Raw genomic sequence first — 18448 nt, forward strand, 5'->3', positions numbered from 1 at the left:
GATTTAATTTGTCTGATTTCCCAGTGGGAATGCTAGTTCTGCCATTATTTTAGCCTCTGGCTTCATATTTGTGCAGGAGCACTCGGTGCCCCGGGCGTCTGTGGCAGGGCGTTGAAGAAGAAGAGGATCCCATCAACCTGGGGAGACCTGCAACACAGAGGTCATTTCCCTTAAATAAATGAAAAGCCATGCCAAAAACTGGCCGGCGGCATCCACGCTGCCATCGCTTCCCCAGCCCTCAGGGGTTTTCAAGTCACAAGCTGGAGTTTCTCCTCCCACAGCGCCCGCCAGGGCCTTCGTGACCCTGGTGAGCGCCGCAAAGAGCATGAAGAAAGCTTTGTCTCTGGCTTAATAGCGTTTGGGAAGCTGCTTAATGGAACGTGCTATTAATTCTGAGGTTGTTGCGACACACGCACATGGCAAGCGTTGGGGACTGGCGTGGAAAGCCGGGTTTAGTGCCGGCAGTCGCCCAGGTTATCGGCAGCCAGGATTGCGTGAGCTGTTGTCGCTGGTGGCTGTGGTTGTACCCAGGTTTCAGGTATCTGGGGGTGGAAAATACCTTCTCCCCCCCCCCCTGCCTTTCTCTTTGGGTCTGCTGCCAGCTTCTTAAGAGGAAAGAAGAGCTAAATTCCCCCCACTTTGCTGGGGATTAACAGAGTAGGTCCCTTCTTCTTCCTGGTCCTCCCGGCTGGAGTTTGTGGTGTAAATGAGTAACTCCTGACTCAGGGTTTTAGGGGGGAAAATGAAAGTGAGCACCGTTTGACACTGGTTTTCCCCTTCCCGTGTCCCGAGCGGAGGGGAAAGGACATTGCTTCATTAGGCTGAGCTAAATAGAGAGCTGAGAACGTGCAGGTGTGAGTGTGAGCTCACACAGGGTGGGTGTGAAGCTTTCTGTGGCTCCTGGGTCTAAATTTGGGGGTGTGTTACTTATCCCGACACCGGGCTGATCCCTGCCGCTGCTTTCCCAGTACGTGTAGAACAACACAGTGGGAATGGGCAGGGTCCTGTGTGCCTGGCCAGGATGGATCCCACCACACGTCCCAGAGCTCCCCCAAAACCTGCTTTTTCGCTGCCATGCTTACGAAACTTTGCATCCCCCTTTTTTTTATTTTGGGTAATTAAAGCCTAATTTTAAAGGTATGAAGCTGATCCACAGGAGGAAGTGACTCTCAGGAATTGCATAGGATGCGCGGGTTTTTTTAACTATTATCCACATCTAATGTCTATAATTTTGGTGTAGCAACCCTACCTGCGCTGTGCTCGGACATCCCAGGCTGTTGCTTTTTGCCAGTGTAGGAAATGCTCATGCAAGCGAACGTGAGCAGGACGAAGGCAGTGGTGCAAAGCTGAAGGAGCTGCCTCTTTTGGAATTTGCTTTTGCTCCCGAAACCCATTTGTGGGAGTGATTTTGCAACTGTGTGTACCGCGAGTTTGCCAATGGAGGAGAAAAAAAGGCGGCTTCTTGGCCAGGCAAAAGTGAACAGAAAACCTGAATTTCACCAAATTTGCCGGAAATTCATCAGACGATGCTGTCATCTGGCCCAGCCATGTCCTGCAATTCGTTAATAAATTGCCAGCTTTGAGCCAAGGATTAACGTGGGAAATGGTGCAGGATCCTCCACACCAGCCCTTCCTCGCCCTTGTTGGACGCTTGGTACGTTGCTGTCTTCACTTGTCGCAGATTTGGTCTTAGAAATAAGTGGCTCCACAGCTCTGGGGGTGTTTATTTTTTGCAGAAAATGGGGAAAGTGGTTTAACGTCTGTGAGAGGGCTGAGCATGGCTGGGGAGACACTTCGTCGTGCTGCATGCCCATGGGTAGCCCATCTGTTGCACGAGATTAAGCGTTTCGGACCCAGATGGTTAAAAGCTTAAATCAATCTTTGCAAAGATACAAACGACCCATTTCGGGGACTTTCTGCTACTGGGATGCAGTGAGAAAATTTACAACCAGGAGGGAATCTCTCTGTGTTAGCGTGCATGCCGTGTTTCCAGCTGCCACGTTGGCCTGTCTCTCTGTCCGGAGCACAGGAGCATCGGGGAGGAGATGAAGGAGCAGCAGTGGCTTGCCAGTTAGGCTGCTGGTTAGACAAACTGGTTAGAACAGCACCAAGGGTAAGCTGGGGCACACTGGTGTCTCCCCAGGGTCTGGGTGCTGGGCAGGCTCTCCAAAATGGGGAGAAACGGTGAGGATTGAGGAGAAACATGGGAGGATGAGTGGTGGTCCCGGCGGAGCGGCAGAAGATGACAGGCAAGCAGCCCAAGCCCCAGCCAACGTCCTGGGGAGTAACTGCGTTCCTTCAAATTGAGTGATGAGTAATTCTTTGAAGTAATTAAAGGTTTGACAGTGGCTCGGCAGCATAGTTTACATTGCACTGGTGCTGCGGCTGTTACACCCTTTTACCTGCGAGAGCCTCACCTGGAGGAGTGACACGCTGTTGATAAGTGACGTTCCTGCAGGAAATAACGCGTCCATGGAAGAGCCATGGACTGGCTCCTAAAGCGCCCAAAACTCCTTGTGTTTAAGTACAAACACCCACTACGTCTTCATGGCATTCAGGTCGTGTAACTTGGTGACTTGGCTGATGTGGAGGGATGAAATGTGGGGGTTTTTGAGATCAAATGAACGCAAGGGTAGGTTTTTGAAAGCAAAGCGCCTGACAGCATGGCAGGTTTGCAGCAGCCTTTGTCTGTCGTGTGATTCAGTTCAACTGGGGAACTGGTAGAACTGCACCATCCAGACATCAAAGCAGAGGAGATGTTGTGGAAGGCCGTGCTTCTTGGGTTGTTCCAACGACCCACAGTGTCATCTGCACACGAGTTAATTTTGATTTTGCCGTAAGCTGAAAACTCTTCCGCTCTCAGATTGTAAAGCAAACAATCTCACTGCCGTATTTCGTACAATCACAGAAGGTTTTGGGTCAATGGGACCTTCAAAGATCATCCAGTCCAACTCTCCTACCATGAGCAGGGATGTCTTCCTCTAGAGCAGGTTGCTCCAAGCCCTGTCCGTAGAATCACAGAAGGGTTTGGGTTGGAAGGACCTTCAAAGACCACCCAGTCCAGCTCCATGCCGTGGGCAGGGACATTTCCCACTAGGTCAGGTTGCTCCAAGCCCCATCCAACCTGACCTTGAACACTTCCCACGATGGGGCATCCACAGCTTCTGTGGGCAACCTGCTCCAGTATCTTGCCACCCTCAGTTTCAGGAGCAGTAATTAGGATTGTTCCTCCCTCAAGCACTGTTCCCTCTGGGAGGACTTCCTCGCATCAGCTGATGCTTGGGGCACATTGGGCACCTCTTCAAGGCTTTAGCTGGATCTCTCTGCTGGTTTTTTTTTTTTTCTTTAAAACTATTCTGATCCTATTAGAACCTGTGTATCCATGGGGAGTGAAGAGGTAATCCTCACAGTAGAAGCAGTATCGAATGTTAAGCCAACGCTTAATGATGCCACACTTGATCTTAAGTCAAAAGACAAAGAAACATGACTGTTTTACTCGCTTTCTTTTCAGCATTGAATCGGAAATGTCCATGAAGCAAACCCTCTCCCAGGCTCCGCCATGGATCCCCTCAGCTTTTCCCTCCTCTACTGACCCATTTTTCTTGCTCCCTGCTCGGGTGGGGGCAGACCATGACCTTGATCTGCCTTCGCGACATGGTCGGCTTGTGGTTTGTGCCCACAAACTGCTTGCAGTGACAGTGGGGAAGCCACGCCCGCTGCAGTTAACACTCAGTCGGATGCTGCGGCTGGCGCATCTTCACTGCTGCCAGTGTCTGCCTGGCGTCGGCACTATCATTTCAGTGCAAGGCATATAAAATTGTACAGGCAGAATTAGGTCTGTTTTGGGGTTCCTGAGCTGAAATGCTGATGGTTTCTTCGCTTTCTCCTAGGTGGAAACATCGTCCGTCCAACGATGGGGACCAGCAAGAACTGAAGCGCTGCTGGTACATGCAGGATGGGAACGACGAGCTTCATCGCCCCAGCACCCTGCCTGGCTTGAGAACTGTCACCCTGCCTTCCACCAAGCTCCCACGTTGCACCGGTTGCCAGAAACAGTAATCCTCTTGGAAGCGGTTGACTGGGACAGGATGTGTGGACGATGATGATGGCAAGAAAGCAAGATGTTCGCATTCCCACCTATAACATTAGCGTGGTGGGATTGTCCGGGACAGAGAAGGAGAAGGGGCAGTGCGGCATTGGGAAATCCTGCCTTTGCAACCGGTTTGTACGGCCCAGCGCGGATGAGTTTCATTTGGACCACACTTCGGTTCTCAGCACCAGTGACTTTGGGGGAAGGGTGGTCAATAATGACCATTTCCTCTACTGGGGGGAAGTTGTGCGTTCCCTGGAGGACTGCGTCGAATGTAAAATGCATGTTGTGGAGCAGACGGAGTTTATTGATGACCAGACCTTTCAGCCTCACCGTAGCACGGCCCTGCAGCCCTATATCAAGAGGGCTGCTGCGACCAAACTGGCGTCGGCTGAAAAGCTCATGTACTTTTGCACTGATCAGCTTGGGCTGGAGCAGGACTTTGAACAAAAACAGATGCCAGATGGAAAGCTGCTAGTGGATGGCTTTCTTCTCTGCATTGATGTTAGCAGGGGTATGAACAGGAACTTTGATGATCAGCTCAAATTCGTTTCAAACCTTTACAATCAACTAGCAAAAACAAAAAAGCCCATCGTGGTGGTCCTGACAAAGTGTGACGAAGGTGTGGAGCGGTACATTAGGGATGCACATACTTTTGCCTTAAGCAAAAAGAATCTCCAGGTCGTGGAGACATCAGCTAGATCCAATGTGAACATTGACTTGGCTTTCAGCACCTTAGTGCAGCTGATTGATAAAAGCCGGGGAAAGACTAAAATCATCCCCTACTTTGAAGCTTTGAAACAGCAAAGTCAACAGATAGCTGCTGCTAAAGACAAGTACGAGTGGCTGGTCAGCCGCATCGTCAAAAACCACAACGAGACATGGTTGAACGTGAGCCGCAAGATGCAGTCCTCTCCAGAGTATCAGGATTATGTCTACCTGGAAGGAACGCAGAAAGCCAAAAAACTGTTTCTGCAGCACGTCCACCGCCTCAAGCAGGAGCACATAGAGCGCCGGCGGAAGATATATCTCGCCATGCTTCCTCAAGCGTTTGAAGCCCTCATTCCAGACCTGGATGAAATAGATCACTTGAGCTGTGTAAAAGTGGAGAAGCTCTTGGAGACGAAGCCGGACTTTCTGAAATGGTTTATTGTCCTGGAAGAGACTCCCTGGGATGCCACTAGCCACATCGACAACATGGAGAACGAGCGCATTCCCTTCGACCTGATGGAGACCCAGCCTGCTGAGCAGCTCTACGAAGCTCATTTAGAAAAGCTGAGGAACGAGAGGAAAAGGGCAGAAATGAGAAGAGCTTTCAAAGAAAACCTGGAGACTTCCCCTTTCATCACACCTGGAAAGCCCTGGGAGGAAGCGCGCAGTTTCATTATGAATGAGGATTTTTACATGTGGCTGGAGGAGTCTATTTATATGGATATCTACAGCAAGCACCAAAAACAGATTATAGAGAAGGCCAAGGAGGAGTTCCAGGAGCTCCTCTTGGAGTACTCAGAGCTGTTTTATGAACTGGAGCTTGATGCCAAACCCAGCAAAGAGAAAATGGGCGTCATTCAGGATGTCTTGGGTGAAGAGCAAAGGTTCAAAGCCCTGCAGAAGCTGCAGGCTGAGCGGGATGCCCTCATTTTGAAGCACATCCACTTTGTGTACCACCCAACAAAGGAAACATGTCCAAGCTGCCCGGTTTGTGTAGACTCTAAAATTGAGCACCTGATCAGCTCCCGCTTCATCAGGCCCTCCGAACGCAACCAGAAGAACTTGCTTTCGGACTCCAACATTGACAGGATCAATCTGGTGATCCTCGGCAAGGACGGCTTGGCACGCGAGCTGGCCAACGAGATCCGGGCGCTCTGCACCAACGACGACAAGTACGTGATTGAAGGTAAGATGTACGAGCTGTCCCTGAGGCCGATCGAGGGCAACGTCCGGCTCCCTGTTAACTCTTTCCAGACACCAACCTTTCAGCCTCACGGTTGTCTCTGCCTTTATAACTCGAAGGAGTCGCTGTCCTATGTGGTGGAAAGCATTGAAAAAAGCAGAGAGTCGACCATTGGCAGGAGGGATAATCACCTGGTTCACCTTCCTCTGACGCTCATCCTCGTTAACAAGAGGGGGGACACCACTGGCGAGACATTACATAGCTTGATACAGCAAGGCCAGCAGATCGCAAGCAAGCTGCAGTGCGTCTTTCTGGACCCTGCGTCTGCTGGCATCGGGTATGGCCGTAACATCAATGAGAAGCAGATCAGCCAGGTTTTGAAGGGGCTGCTGGACTCGAAACGCAACTTAAACCTCGTCAGCTCGACATCCAGCATCAAAGACCTGGCGGATGTCGACCTTCGGATCGTCATGTGCTTGATGTGCGGAGATCCGTTCAACGCAGATGACATCCTCTTACCTATTCTGCAGTCCCAGACCTACAGACCTTCGCAGTGCAGCAGCAGCAGCTCTGTCCTCCTCGAGTTATCCATCGGGCTGCACAAGAGGCGCGTGGAGCTCTCCCTCCTTTCCTACCATTCCTCCTTTAGCATTAGGAAAAGCTGGCTTGTCCACGGGTACATCGTCTTTTACTCGGCGAAACGCAAGGCGTCCCTGGCCATGCTACGTGCCTTTCTCTGCGAGGTGCAGGATATCATCCCCATACAGGTCGTGGCGCTCACGGACGGCTCCATAGACATCCTGGACAATGACTTGAGCAGAGAGCAGCTCACTGAGGGCGAGGAGATTGCCCAGGAGATAGACGGCAAGTTTGCCACAATACCTTGTAGCCAACCGCAGCATAAGCTGGAGATATTCCACTCATTTTTTAAAGACGTGGTCGAGAAAAAAAACATCATTGAAGCCACCCACATGTATGACAATGTGGCTGAAGCCTGCAGCACAACAGAGGAGGTGTTCAACTCGCCTCGAGCAGGCTCCCCACTCTGCAACTCCAACCTGCAGGACTCGGAGGAGGATGTCGAGCCCCCCACCTACAGCCCCTTCAGAGAGGACACGTCCATGCCCGCCCTGCCCAAAGACCACTCAAAGCTTTCCATGGAGCTGGAGGGGAATGATGGCTTGTCTTTCATTTCCGTTATGAGCACTTTTGAAAGCAAGCTGAACAACAAAGTACCTCCTCCAGTGAAACCAAAGCCCCCTGTGCATTTTGACATTACAAAGGGGGACCTGTCATATTTGGAGCAAGGGCATCGGGATGGGCAGAGGAAGTCTGTGTCTTCTAGTAGCTGGTTGCCCACTGACTGCTTCGATCCTTCCGATTATGCCGAGCCGATGGATGCCGTGGTCAAACCCAGAAATGAAGAGGAGAACATCTACTCTGTGCCTCACGACAGCACCCAGGGCAAGATCATCACCATCCGAAACATTAACAAAACCCAGTCGAACGGCAGCGGCAATGGCTCGGACAGCGAGATGGACACCAGCTCCCTGGAGCGGGGCCGCAAGGTGTCAGTTGTTAGCAAGCCTGTGCTGTATCGGACACGCTGCACAAGGCTGGGCAGGTTTGCTAGCTACCGAACCAGCTTCAGCGTTGGGAGTGATGATGAGCTGGGACCCATTCGAAAGAAAGAGGAAGACCAGACTTCCCAAGGGTATAAAGGTGATAATGCCGTTATCCCCTACGAAACGGCCGATGGGGAAGATCCGAGGAGGAGGAACATCCTGCGCAGCCTGAGAAGGACGACAAAGGTAGGCTGGTGCTTTCTGCCCTTTGGAATGTGGAATTCGCAGGGTAGAGGTCGGGACGTACCACCAGGTATAAAGCCTGAACAAGGGCAGGACCCCCTGCCATCACATTCATGGTGTGTTTTTCATGTATTTATGGATTGATTGAGGAGTAGGGGGAATGCAGAATCTCTTTATTGTGTTTATTATTGTGTGTTGACTTGCTGCTGGCATGGACTGTGTGAACTTGCAGTCCTATACCAAAATCACCGCTGTCATTTCCACTGCGGGCATTTGGCTCTGATGACTTTATCTTCACGATGCACTTCTGAGAGAGTTTGTTCCAGGCTCAGAAGTTACGAGTTTTGAGGTACAATTAACCGAAACGTGGGTGCTTTGAAACATGGCCTCCATCTGCCTTCCAAATTCTCTTTAATATGAATGAACGTAGTAAAGTCACTATTAGCATCATAGAGTCGTTTAAAGAAATGGGGTAAAGCTAGATGTGTCCGACTAGGGGAGATGCTGGTAAGCTGAGGGCGTGTCTAAGTTGTTGGCTGTTGCCACTCTTGGGTGACTCTTCTCTAGACACATCGTGCTGCCATGGCTCTACAAAACCAGCCTTAAATCCACCTGGATTTGCTGCCACTCTTTGGTGCGATGGTGGATCTGTTCTTTAGTGAATTAAACTGGTTTTGGACGAGCCCGCCCATTCGAGGTGTGGCATGGTTGAGTAGTCTTTGGACTTTTTGGCTAACGGTTGGCTGTCAGAGTCACGCAACCCTGAGCATGACATGGCGGTGTTAGGCATGTGGTGGGCATCCTACCCGCTCCAAGATGTGGACATCTTGGCTCCAGCATGTGGATGCGAATGGAGAAGCCAAGTCGTGCTTGTGTGGTCCATGGGACTGAAAATGCCTGGTGCTGCAGCAAGATGGAAGCACACACACATACATGCAACACACAGAAACATACATATATACATTATATATATATGTTTATATTATATACACAGGTGCAAACATATGCATACAGATATATCCTACATGTGGCATATACACAGGCACTCGTGTCACACACACATTTACATGTTTCACACATTAAATATACACACATTACGCATGTTGAATTATGTACACACAGACGTCACGTACATGCACACATTATATGCATATACAGATGCACATATATACATGTGCACATTATGTGCATGCACACTATTCATGCACGCTATGAAGTTATACATATGTGTATATATATACATACACACTATGCACACATTTATGTATACACACATTATATATGCATACACTTATATACAGACTTTATGCACACATGTATATGTACACACATGTATATTATACACATACATGTATCTTACACATAAATGATATATACCTGCCCAGACATACACATGCCCAGACATACACACATTATGTATGTACATATACACACATGCTATATGCATACGCATATGTATATACACATACAGAACTACATGTACACACACATGGACACAGATGTGCATGTGCCCACATTATATACACATCTATACAGGCATGTACACTATATACGCAGTGCCATTACAAAGTTGCTGTCCCAAAAGCGGGGTCGTGTACCCGCTGTGCAACACGCCAATATGCACACAGAGCACAGGTGGGTTTTTCATGCATGTTTGTGCAGCTGTGGGTGCTTGGTGACATCCCACAAAGCTAGCACACCGCGCAAAGGAACGACTACGTACTTATCTGGTTACTGAATTCGGAAAAACCCGCCTAAATCTGCGCTCTCTGGCTAGTGACTGCCGTAACACTTGTTACTGGTCAGTTATCTTTAAATTAGCCTCGCTTGCTCTGTGAATCAGCACGCGTGCTCTTAGCAGGTGGCGGGGGGCACTTTGCGTAGTCCCTCCGTTGAGTGGGTGGTCGCGGTCTCCCCCGGCCGCCTTTACTTTTCCCCCAGTTACTGTGGATTTTCCCGATTGCATACCAGTGACGGGCTTGTAGCAAGATGTTTCCTCTGTCAGTCTCTGACGTCCCTCTTTTCAGTTCCTCCTCCGGAGGCTGGTGATTAGAAAGGCACGCAAGTTTACAAAACTAAGCTGGCCTTCCCTTTCACAAGACACTCAGTGGAAGGTCTCATTTTCTGCTCTACATCAATGTGGGTGTATATACATGTGTGAGGAAGGGGGGAGGCAGGAGGAGGAGGGGGAGCATAGGCGCCGTTGCCCCCAAATGGGCAGAGGGAGCAGCAGGAGCCGCCGGCCGTCCTGCTCAGAGCCGCCTGCTGCTGCAAAACCAATCAGGGTAATTAAGAGGCATTATTAAGTTCCACTGGAAACAAAGGGAGAGGAACCCACAACGATGTGCCTAGCAGGAAGGAGCAAAATGAAATCCTCTTCTGCCCAGTGGGGAGGATGGGGCTGGAGTAATGCGCTCGGTCTCCAGGAACGATTCCGGTCTCTGTGCTGTCATACCGAGAACTTCCTTGGTTTCCTTTCTACATCCAAAGTATCATTTTTTGCTTACTGCATTAAAGAAAGGTCTGACCGGATGCTCCTGCTCATGGGGTGGGATTGGTGATCGGAGAGAGCTAGTTGCTGTCATCTGAAAGAGGTGTTTTGAGGTTCCCCAAGAAAAAGGTGTTTCGAGTCTCCCCGAAATACCTGCATCAGCAGAAACTTCCCTTACAGCAACAGATACTCTCGCTGTCATGGCATGGGACGCGCTAAGAGGAGTGCGGGCTGTGCTCTTCTGTAAGAGGAAGAGGCTTTGCTGACAGAAACGAGTTTCCTGCTGGTAGGTTTGGGTTTATAGCTGCCTTTTTGGGGTTTCCAGCTGACGTTTCAGGTTTTGCTCCTGTGCACTTTTCCAAGGGGAAGCCAAGGGACATGGCCGGGCAACGGATGCCACTGCTAATAGAAATGTTTGACATTTTACTTCCTCCCCCTTAATTTTGGGGATTTATTTTTGAGTTATGGTTTTATCTCCATTTTGCCAATGGGAATGGTGTGCAGGGGCGGGTACCACCTTGCCTGGGCTGGAGGAGCGTTTGAGTTTCCACCTTTGCTTTGGTCACACATTGAAGGGCTTATTTGCTTGTTCCTTAAAGATTAGTAGCAAAATCCTGATCATAGAGTCATGGAATGGGCTGGGTTGGAAGGCACCTTCAAAGATCCATGGGTAGGGACATCTTCCACTAGATCAGGTTGCTCATCCATAGAGTCATAAAATCACAGAAATGTTTGGGTTGAAGGAACGTTCAAAGATCATCTCAATCACCAAGCCCCATCCAAGCTGACCTTGAACACTCTCCACGACGGGGCATCCACGGCTCCCTTGCGGATGTACCTCATGGTACAACATCTCTTCATTACATCCAACCTAACCTTCTCCTCTGTCAGTTTAAAATGGTTGCCTGTCAGTGCAGAGCCTGGTAAAAGTCTCTCTCCATCTTATAAGCCCCTTTATATATTGAAAGGCTGACAGAAGGTCTGTCTCTTGTATGTCCATGTCTCTCTTGTACTGGGGAGCCCAGCTCTGGACCCAGCACTCCAGGTGTGTCCTCACCAGCGCTGAGCAGAGGAGAAGGATCACCTCCCTCCACCTCCTGGCATCACTCTGGCTAATGCAGCGCAGGACACCATTGGCCGCCTTCGCGGCACCTTGCTGGCTCATGCTCAACTTGGTGTCCTCCAAAAGGCCCAGGTCCTTCTCTGCCAAGTTGCTTTCCAGCTGGGTGGCCCCCAGCATAGACGGGTGCCTGGGGTCATTCCTCCCCAGGGGCAGGACTTTGCACTTCTTGTTGAACTTCATGACGTTCTCATCAGCCCATTTCTCTGGCCCGTCGAGGCCCCTCTGGACAGCAGCACGACCCTCTGACCTAACCGCCACTCCTCCCACTTCAGTGTCATCTGCCCCATCATCCAGATCATTAATCCAGGACTGGACCCAGGATTGACTTCCCTGGGCACTGGCCTCCAACTAGACACTGCTCCACTGATCTCCACCCCCTGGGTCTGGCCATTCAGCCCCCCTCACCCTCTGCTCAGCAATGGCTTCTCCAGGAGAATCTGGTGGAGATGGTGTCAAAGATCCTACTGAAACCCAGGTAGACACTGTCCACCACTCTCCCCTCCTCTACCAGGCCAGCCGCTTCATCCTAGAAGTTCACCAAGTTGGGTGTGCTTCCCCTTGGTGAAGTCCCATTGGATTCTGCCACTTTGTGGTCATCCCCTTCTGCACCTGGAGAGGCTTTTTCAGCTAAAGACTGGCAAAAATGCCTATTTCGATGAAAACAGCACCACTGTTCATTTTTCATCTAAGCTGTGACATCCAGGAGGCTCCATCTTAGACACTGGTGACTGACGTCTGAGATTAAATCCGTTGGCTTTGCAAAGCCTTCAGTCAGGTTTAACATCCTGTCGCAGGGAAGGGACTATAGGGAGAAGCGGTTTCCCTGTCCTTCCGTGCCCCTCTCTTGAATAAATAAGGTCTTTGTGATAATAATAATTCACTTGAATAAATAATAATAGCAGCCCACATGAATAAGTGTCTTGTGAATAATATAATAAGAATATATAATATAACATCCATTGGAATAAATAATGATTCTTCATTGGAATAACTAATAATAATTCACTGGAATAAATAACAAATTGCTTGGATAAATAGCAATCCACCGGCATCAGCATCGGGTTACCCAGGTCAGTGAGGATGCTGCGGATGGGGGCACGTCTCCAGGGGGGTTTCCCCTCTCCCCAACTCCCGCTGGACCAGGCCCAGCTGGGAATTCAGCCCAGCAGACCCGTCGCTGTAGTTCAGGCTTTATCCGTGGCTACACTCGGCACGGTTCAGTCAGCAGAGGAGCAGTGGGAGTTTGTTGGGGCTCCAGTTTTCCCTTCAGATTGGGTCGTGCTGCTTCTGCCAGAATAACTGGATTTTGGCTGCCGATATCCTTTGCCGTGTAAAGATTTTAAGAGCAGCCTCCACATCCTTCCTGTCTCGGTGGTAATGGGTCAACTTGTGGATTTAAGCATCTAAATAAACGGGCATATTTGGGGTGTTTGCCTTAACTCTGCTCCACTCTGTCCCACAGAAACCAAAGCCCAAACCTCGGCCATCCATCACAAAGACGACGTGGGAAAGCAACTATTTCGGGGTGCCTTTGACCAGCGTAGTGACTGCAGAGAAACCCATCCCCATCTTCATAGAGAGATGCATCGAGTACATCGAAGCAACAGGTAAGAGCAACTGGCTATGGAGCTTTCTGCTCCAGGGAAGGTCTCTTGTCACAGGATGGCAACATGTAGGGAGGTTTCTTCTGCTTCGCAAGCTCGGGTCGCTGTGGTTTTTCTGGGGAGGTATAAAACTCTTGGCCGGATTCTTTTCTGTTACCTGGGAAAATGAGCATGCCCAGAGAACCACTGGCTTTGGACATTTGCTGTTCCCATCCCAGACTCCAAGGCGAAGGGCTGAAATAATTCAGGCAAACTCCATCTGCCTTCAGGTGGGACGTTTTTTGGGGGTCCTTTCCCTCTGAGCAGTTGATGGGTAGGGCGCAAAGCTTTCACCCTCCAGCCTCTGGCAGCCCTAATTAATGCCAAAATAAGCTCCAGGCTTGTTTTCTGATGGCTTTTTCCCCTCCCGCCAGGCTGTCGCTCCAGGTAGGTGTAACGGGGAGATGAGGCAGCACAACGTGGTGCAGCTGCTTCCCCTTTCTCTAGCTTCTTTCTTTTTTTTTTTTTTTTGAGCCAACATTGCTGCTGCATCCAAGTGAAAACAGACAGTGCCGCTTCACCACCTGGTCTCCCGTCCGGAAAATCCAGGCAGTGTTTTCTCTTTGGGGAGACTGGCTTTTGTTTCTTTTTTCCTTCAAAAAAAATGAATATTATTTCAGCGAAGATGCCTGACACAGAAGAGATGTCAGTGTCATCACTGTGTAATTTGGATTAATCATTAACGCTTTAAGTGGGCACAAAGTGACACCAGGAGTTGAATGCTACCCTGGGGATAAATCACATAAAATTGAGGTTGAGGTTTGGAGGAGCCATGTGAAAAAAGAATAGGATGGAGGGTAAAAAGATAAATCGGGGTGAGAAATTCTTCATAGAGCTCCATGTGGGTTGGTTTGACTTCAACATTAATTTGCTGTAACTCTTAATTTTTTAATTAAAAAAAAATTGCTGCAGGTTGCTGGATTTGAAAGGTTAAAAATAATAAATCGGGGAACTCCCTCCAGTTAGGAAGAGGTGATGGGCTGGGTTTAAAGTTGAATTTCCCAGAGGAGCAGGATTTCACAGAGGGGTAGGGATTTGGGCTATCATCACTTCCAGGCTTTGGGGAGCAAATGAGACATATGGATTTTAAACAAGGGGGTTTGTCCCTAAAGCCCCACCCGCCGTCTGCATGTGCCCCCCTTGCACTGACGTCGGCTCTTGTTCCTCGCCAGGGCTGAGCACCGAAGGCATCTATCGCGTGAGCGGAAACAAGTCAGAGATGGAGAGCCTGCAGCGGCAGTTCGACCAGGGTAACCTCTGCGGCCGAGATTCCTCCTTTGCCACCCCAAAACTCAAGGCGTGCCCACGTCCCCGCCGCTGCCGCCGCCAAAGTGTTTTTAGGATGAAAACACCTTTGGACACCCTTCACCCCTGTTGTTTTTATAACCCGGACAAGGCTGGCGTTCCCACCCCGGCCATACTGCCCCATGCCATCCCAATGAGCGACGCCGCGCACCGGGACTCTCCAGTCCCTACGTTTTTTCACGTTTTTCCATTTTTGTGCCCCTCCTTTGCCCCCTCATGCCACTGGCTTGGCTGCTGGGCATCGGGATTTGGCTCCTCTGTGAAATGGAGCTTTGAGTCCATGGCTGGAGGGGCTTTTCCACCAGTGGCAACACTGAGCCGCTTTGGGGCAAACCCCCCCATCGCCTTCACGCACCCCTCAGTGCTTTGGGGTGCAACCATGAGCCTGGGGGTGTAACCCCAAGACTCTTCCCTTGCAGATCACGGGCTGGACCTGGCTGAGAAGGATTTCACCGTGAACACCGTGGCTGGTGCCATGAAAAGTTTCTTCTCCGAGCTGCCGGAGCCCCTGGTCCCCTACACCATGCAGGTTGAGCTGGTGGAAGCCCACAGTGAGTAAGCCTGGGGGGTCCCAACCCTCCTCCTGCCCCAGCCCGGCCTGTCTCCTTATTAATTCATACCATACCAGCTTATTTGCAGGCACATCTCGTTAATTCATACCATAAAAGCCCATTTGCGGGCATGTCTCCTGATTAATTCACACCCTCCAAACCTGTTTCTGGCCAGCATCGTCGCTCGGCACTGTCCTGTGCCCGTGAGCAGCATGGGTTTTTGCCAGGTTTATTTTCGGGAAGACCGATGATCCGCTCAAGCTGGTGGTCCTAAAATCCACCCCCCACAGAGCAGGGAGCCTGCAGCGGGATGCTCACACAACCGGCTGCGACACTGGCGAGCGTTTCTCTGCCATGGCAGCCCCCTGACTCTGCTTTCCCTCCCGGCAGAAATCAATGACCGGGAGCAGAAGCTCCATGCGCTGAAGGAGGTGCTGAGGAAGTTTCCTAAGGAGAACTATGAGGTCTTCAAATACGTCATCGGGCACCTGAACAAGTACGTATCAGGGTTCCCGGGACACGGGAAGGGCTTTGGAGCTCCCCAGCACCAGGGCTGGGGTCACCACTGCAGCTGGATGCTGTCGAGGCAATCGGGGTCCCTTCAGGCACCTCGCCGGCATCGTCTTCTCCCCTCTGTCCCACCGCAGGGTCAGCCACAACCATCGGGTGAACCTGATGACCAGCGAGAACCTCTCCATCTGCTTCTGGCCCACCTTGATGAGACCCGACTTCAGCACGATGGATGCCCTGACGGCCACCCGCACCTACCAGACAATCATCGAACTCTTCATCCAACAGTGCCCCTTCTTTTTCTACAACCGGCCCATCCTCGAGCCCCCCAGCGCTGCTCCTGGCTCTCCATCTGCTGCCCCCCCGGGTGCCCCCTTCCTCCCTGCCACGCCGGCCACGGCTCAACCCTCGCCTCCCCGGACCCCGCCACCGTCGCCGCAGTCGCCTGTCCAGCCGGTCCTCCCAGCCCAGCTCCACGCGGAGCAGCACACACTGTGAGCTGGCACTGGGAAAAAACAAACAACAAAAAACAACCAGAAAAAAAACACCACAAGAATCTTGGTCTGGTCTGGGGCACCCGGCGGAGATGGGAAGGCGAGCGCCAGGCTTGGGCTCACCCTCTCCCACCCTGGTGCAGACTTGGGCATGGCGGGAGCGTGCCAGGGATGGCCAGACTTGGGGCCCCGGGAGGATTTTTCCCCACCTTTCGGTTTGGGCAGGGGGTTGAGGAGTGGGATCCGGCTCCGGTGGGACAGTGGGGCTGAGCTGGCGGACCTGCGTGCCGGAGCGCTCGGCAGATAGGACGCTTCTCTGGCCGCCCCCGGAGTTTCTGGTTCAGTCCCGGCATCGCCAAATGCCCTCGCATCGCATGAAGCAGCCGGCAGCTCGCCTCGCACTGCCTGAAGCACATCCTGTGTGGCCCAGGGCTCATCTGGTGTGGCCCCAGCTTGCCCAGCACGGTCCAGCATGGCCCAGGGCTCGTCTGACCCACTGCGGTGCAGCCTGAGGCTCATCCAGTGCGGTCCAGCATGGGCTGATGCTCGTCTGATGGGACCCGAGGCTCATCCAACACGGTCCGGCACAGCCCCAGGCTTGGATGCAGGCCAAGGCTCAGCCAGCGGGGTCCAGCTTAGCCCAAGCTTCATCCAGTGTGGCCCAAAGCTCACCCAACATGGTCCAGTGTGGCCTGAGGCTCATCTGATCAGCCCAAGGCTCATCCGACACGTCCCAAGGCTCATCCGAGATGACCTGAAGCTCATCCAATGCTGCCCGGCACGTCCCGGGAGTCGTCCAATGAATCCTGGGGGTGCCCCCCTTTCCACCCACCCACCCCCCGAGAAGCCTCCATGGGCGCCTGGCGTTGCCTTTTCACCAGAACCCCCCGTTTCCGCCCCTCTCCAGGGATTTTGGCATTAAGCACTTACCGGAGGGGAGGGGTTGGGCCCGCCGCCCCCCCACCCCCTTTTCAGCTGGATTTGGGGTTTTTCTCCAGAAAAGCCGATGCTGATTTTGGGGTTGGGTCGATGGGTTTCGGTTTGGGGAAGGAAAGCTGGAATTGGGCTGCGGCAAGGACGCCTGGGGGCTGGGGGGGGCTTGGACACCTGGGTCCCCTGGGGATGGGGGTTGGGTGCCGCGGGGGAGAGGGATGCCTGGATGCTGGGGTCCTTCCCCCATATCAGCCTCCCCTCCCCCGCTCCGAGTACCGGGGTGGTTTTAAACTGGATTTTCATGGTACCACTGGGAGAGCACAGGGAAGGCTCCCGCCGCCCCTCCTGGGTCTCTTCGCACTTTAAGATGCCCCCAAGCCCTGCCCCCCCACCACGAAAACAGCCCAAACCCCCCCAAAAACACCCGCTCCCCCGCGGGGGCCTCAGAAACCCTCAGAAAGGGCTTTTTTCTCCAGTCTCATGCTTTAAAACAAAAGTGTTGGTGTACATAGCGGCCGCCGGCTTTTTTTTTTTTTAAGTGAAACTGGTCAAAAAACCCCCAAAAAGAAGAAAAAAAAACCCTGAAAAGTATGGGGGGAAAAAAAAAGAAGGAAAAACCCCCCCAAAATTAGGAAAAAACCCCACAAAAATAAGAAAAAAACCCCAGAAAAGTAGGAGAAAAAACGAGCCCAGTTCTCACCCGGGGAGCTTTTTTGCTGTTAAAAAAGGGGGTTTTTGGTGCTTTTTGGTGTGGCCAGAGGGGCCTTTTGTGGGTTTTTTTTCAGTGCTGGCAAAGGGCTGGGGGGAAGAAAAGGCAAAATAGGGCAAAACTCAAACCGGAAGACGGACACTCCCCCCCCAAAATGGGGCAAAACACTACGTTTTAACCACATTTCCCCTTCCCTGCCGCTGCATCCTCCTCCTCACCCACCAGAGTTTTTGGGACAGAACTCCCAATTTTGGGGATTTTTTTTCACCCCGTTCCCTCTGTATTTAGGTTTTCCCGTTAGGTTGAACCCCCCTTTTTTGGGGGTAACCCCACAACACAAACAGGACCTAAGTTATTGTTTAAATAATGCGATTTTTCTTCCGCCCTCCACTGTACATTTAAAAAACCCACCTCACCACAAATTTTAAGAAATCCATCTTTAACTGATTCCTCCACCAAAAAGAATGGAATTTGTTTTGTTTTGGTGGGTTTTCCACTGGCGAAGGAGCCGGAGCGATGCCGGCGCTAACGGTTCTTTGTATTTTTAGGGTCTAACAAATCTCCCCCCCGTCCCTGTAGTTCTCCGTGATAGAAGTTGCCTTTTTTCTGCTTCTTTTAAGAACATTTTTAACAATTTGTGGTATTTTCCAGGGCCGATGATGCGATTAGTGCATGAAAAACAAACAAAAAAAATAATGTTTAACGCTCGGGGGGGTCCGGCTGGGCCCTTTTCCTGCTGAATTGAGAGAGGGAAACAAAAAAATACAAGGAAAAAAAATAATAATAATTCTGGAGTGGCTGCAGTGTTTTTGGGGTGTGGGGAAGGCAAAGGGAGGGGTCGGGGCAGTCCCTGGGATTGGGGAGTGTGGATGGAAACGGCTTTGGCCACAGCAAACT

The 18448-nt window shown here is 51.4% G+C and overlaps 1 protein-coding gene across 1 annotated transcript; it reads left to right on the top strand.

The window, feature by feature from the left end:
* The first annotated feature begins 4067 nt into the window (after positions 1 to 4067).
* On the top strand, positions 4068 to 16681 carry ARHGAP35 (Rho GTPase activating protein 35). The gene is made up of 6 exons (XM_082012117.1): positions 4068 to 7795; positions 12869 to 13013; positions 14222 to 14299; positions 14774 to 14905; positions 15296 to 15401; positions 15553 to 16681. Exons 1-6 carry the CDS (start codon positions 4100 to 4102, stop codon positions 15911 to 15913), a joined length of 4518 nt encoding a protein of 1505 aa, XP_081868243.1. The 5' UTR covers positions 4068 to 4099; the 3' UTR covers positions 15914 to 16681.
* Positions 16682 to 18448: the final 1767 nt, after the last annotated feature.

Source organism: Phaethon aethereus, assembly GCF_964289735.1.
Source record: "Phaethon aethereus genome assembly, chromosome: 31".
NCBI lineage: Eukaryota > Metazoa > Chordata > Aves > Phaethontiformes > Phaethontidae > Phaethon > Phaethon aethereus.

Coding starts and splice junctions, on each gene's coding strand:
- ARHGAP35 (XM_082012117.1), top strand. CDS start 4,100: ATGATGATGGCAAGAAAGCAAGATGTTCGCATTCCCACCTATAACATT. Junction 14,906..15,295: donor TGAGCTGGTGGAAGCCCACA/GTGAGTAAGCCT, acceptor CCCTCCCGGCAG/AAATCAATGACCGGGAGCAG. Junction 15,402..15,552: donor GTCATCGGGCACCTGAACAA/GTACGTATCAGG, acceptor GTCCCACCGCAG/GGTCAGCCACAACCATCGGG.